This window comes from Otolemur garnettii, unplaced genomic scaffold (genome assembly GCF_000181295.1).
Source record: "Otolemur garnettii isolate 467f Iridium unplaced genomic scaffold, OtoGar3 scaffold00131, whole genome shotgun sequence".
Lineage (NCBI taxonomy): Eukaryota > Metazoa > Chordata > Mammalia > Primates > Galagidae > Otolemur > Otolemur garnettii.
In genome coordinates this window covers 4,031,729-4,035,398 of record NW_003852526.1, presented here as the reverse complement: position 1 = coordinate 4,035,398, position 3,670 = coordinate 4,031,729, and the positions used below count along the sequence as shown (strand labels likewise).

At 39.7% G+C, this 3,670-nt stretch overlaps 1 protein-coding gene across 1 annotated transcript in view; it reads right to left on the bottom strand.

Annotated features, from left to right (window-relative positions):
* Positions 1-237: 237 nt before the first annotated feature.
* The window catches only part of HHLA2 (HERV-H LTR-associating 2), a 15,481-nt gene continuing 12,048 nt past the window's right edge, over positions 238-3,670 (bottom strand). The window contains exons 5-6 of the mRNA XM_023518209.1: positions 3,096-3,215; positions 238-353 (exon numbers count right to left, since the gene is read on the bottom strand). Coding sequence (XP_023373977.1) covers positions 238-353; positions 3,096-3,215 — 236 coding nt within the window. The remainder of the gene's footprint in view (positions 354-3,095; positions 3,216-3,670) is intronic.

The following is a 3,670-nucleotide window of genomic DNA, read 5'->3' as shown; positions in this document are numbered from 1 at the left end:
CATGTTGTCACCTGGATTTGCTCAATGCCACTTCAGATCTTTTCTACAAATAGCAACAGGAGATGAGAAGAGCAACCACTTATTTAGGCAAGTAGAGCCTGTTTAATTATAGACATGAGGAAAAACCTAATTGTATTTTTTCTTGCTATATTATCTCGCAATCCTTCCTGCTGTTTTTTTAATCTATAAAAGTCTTCTGTGATGATATGTGAATCAGTCAGAACTTCAATTACCTTTTTATAGTAGAGTCTTTATACTAAAAATGGCTGGGTATAGAGAATTATGTCTTACCATATTTTCTTCTGCATTATCAGTATTGCTAGCTCTCTCATCAGTAGAGACATGGCTCCTTTCTGTAAGAAAAAGGAAATTTAAAATTTCTTTGTAAACACTGAAATTCTCTTATTCTTGTCCTCAATATAATGGTATTAGAATCACCTTGGTCACTTCTCTTTTCATGTCTTTCATTTAACAGATGGTCATAAATATATATTCAGTATAGAAACACATCATCAGAAAAGCAGTAAGTTTGTATGGATGACATGGTCTCCCATAGGGAGGAACAAAGGCAGTTTGACCAGCCCAGCAAGTCCTGGCTCTTTGGGATTATTGGCCTGGATCCTACCCAACTGCCAATAATGGAAAAGTCATGGCCAAAGAGGGGCTGAGAGCAAACAATGGTCAGAGAAGAATGGGGTATGTGTCATTTCTCAAGGAAGTCCACCTTCAGGGGATTACCTAAAATCTGGCCCTTTTATACATATCCTAGACTAAGAACCTTTTAAAATGAAATAGTAGAAAAGAGAATTTAAAAATGGAACATGAACCATAGTCATATGAAATCACAGCCAGAGAGCTGGAGGTAGGCAAGGTTTTGTGGCTTTTAGTGTAACAGCTTCAACCCACCTTAATGTAGGACCATAGAATATACATACACACATATTTACACACACACACACACACACACACACACAGAGGAAGTAGCCAACACTGTGACAGAGTTTTTGCCCATATCTTCTGACTGAGCCCCCAGAACCAGAAGCCATTCTTCTGCTGTGGGAGGCTGACCTGGCTGGACTCCATCAGCAGGGTAGCTATGCCCTTTGGTTTCTGTGAAAGGTGGGCTAGAGGTTCCTGAAAATCAGGCATTCGTTCCCCTGCTCCTTGCCTATAAAATTGCTTTGACCTGGTGATGGTCTTTCAATTGAAGGTTATCCTCCTTAAAAAGCAACTGGTTTTACATGATTCTCTCCTTCTAAGTTTTGGGAAGTGCTCCCTTGTCCACATCCCTTTAGGTTTAGGGTTGAAGTCAGGTGCTCCTGGCCCTGGGGGACTGCCCTGTGTTCTGAGTTCCCCTTTAGAGTCTGGTGTGCCATGCACTTTCTGTTGGAAATTGACTTATGCAGAATTGACTCAAGCTGTCGTTCATGAGCAGTGTATGTGGCACCCTCTCTCCCATAATTTGAACCTAATTTAATCACAAGTATCATTATATAGTACCATTGGGGGACAAACTAGTCTGCCAGATCTCTTCTGGCCACCTAGGGGATAAGAACTAGCCTGCCTATACTACAAATGATGACAGGGTTAGAAGTGGTGAAACTCTTGATGTCACCCTTAAAACTATCTTCAATAATGGTTTCTGCTATAACCCGAATCCCCTAACTTCAGCATGGTCAATAGGCTAATATCAACCAGAAGAATATACGAAAGGAACATAGAATCTATCTCAACTGGCCTGAAAAGTCAGAGCTTCTCAGGAGGATGATGAAATAAAGGAAAGCTTCTAGGCTGGCTTCTGACATGAGGTTAGCTAAGGGTCTTAGGTGGTGCACACAAATCTGTCTCACATGCCCAATTAGCACTGGAGCTCACTGCCAGGATTCCTCTGTCCTCGTTTGTAAAACAGAGAGATAAACTAGATCTAATTTTTTCCCAGATCCCTTCCAACTCAAATTCTGTTAATAAAAGATCTAAAGGTGTTTTAAGAAGTTCAATGACATCTTAAGATATTTTAAATTACTATAAGTAGTATGGTTTGTTGCATAAAGTTTAGTTTGTAAAAATGACCCATAAAATCAATGCAGTTTTGATCGGCACCAGCTGTAGACCAAGCTCAGTAAGAGAGAGCAGAGCCTAGGGATGGAAGTAGTGAGCAAGGACATAAGTATCTAGGCTTCCTTCTGAGGTGTGAGGAAAGGGGAGACTCCAAAGGCAACTTTTAAAAAGACTTAGCTTCTTTTCAGTATGTTTTTTTAATTTCAATATATTTAGGGGGTGCAGTAGAGTTTTGTTATATGGATGAATTATATAGTGGTGAAGTCTGGAAAATTCAGATCCATTTACATGCCCACACCCAGTACGTTGTAACCAATAGGCAATTTTCTATCCCTCACCCTGCCTGAGTCTCCAGCATCCATTGTCCCGCTCCGTATAACCAGGTGCAGCCATAGCTTAGCTCCTACATGTAAGTGAGAACAGGTGGTATTTGATTTTCTGTTCCTGGTTTATGGCACTTAGGATAATGACCTCCAGTTCCACCCAAGTTGCTACAAAAGACATTATTTTGTTCTTTTAGCTGGTTTTTTTCTTTGCAGGCTGAATAAATTACGCTATTTATCTTTTTTCTTTTTTTGGCAGTTTTTGGCCGGGGTTGGGTTTGAACCCGACACCTCTGGTATATGGGGCTGGCGCCCTACTCCTTTGAGCCACAGGCACCACCTGCTATTTATCATTTTAATGCCACATTAAAATTTTTTTGTTAAAAAATCCACATATTTTTCATTTGATTTTACTAGTTCTCTTATTAAAAATAGTATAAAAATGGAAATGGCTGTATGGTACAATCAATGTGTGTGTTGTGTGTGTGTGTCTACGTATATATGTTGGTGTGCCTCTGTTATTTAACTCAAGATCAATTCCTAGAAGTAGAATGGTTAGGTAGAAATAAAGCATTTGATACATTTTCTGAATGACTCCCCAGAAAATTCAGATCCATTTCCGTGCTCAGTAGCAGCATGTATTTTCATGTTATCTTTAATACACAAGATATGTAACACCCAGGGGTAGAGCCCAAATTATTCATGAGATATTACCTGTGTTGGACCTGTTATAGACTGCATAACAGCTTACTGCCAAAATCAGAAACACAACAATTGCAAGACCTGCCCAAATCCATTGATATCTGTTCTGGGAAGCTGTTCCTTGGTTCAGTTCTAAATAAAACAAAGAAACAAAGTCTGTGAACTGGAAGAAAAATTACCAAATAAGAAAAGTGTGGGAGGGTGTGGAGTACGTTTACTATTTTTAAAATCAGTTATTTTTGCATTACAGGTAGGAGGCAGAATTCATATACATGATGAAAAGTTCCCTTAAAGATAAAAGCAAGAGCCCATTCTGGATGGGAATGTTGGTCCTGAGCTTATGAAGTGTCTCCCAGGGTCACCATCTCTACTGTGGGAGGCCTGCAGATGCCATAATCCCATCGGAGCTTGGTGCAGGTGGGAGGAGATAAAAGTGTCTGAGAACTGAAGAGGCTGTAAGTCTTATGCATTTTAAGTGTCTATTGTCTTATATGGTAATAACAAAGTTAACATATTTCCATAAAGGGATATTTGTGACTGGAAACTAGTCTATGCCCTGTATTCATCTTGGAGGATGAAGTGAGGGT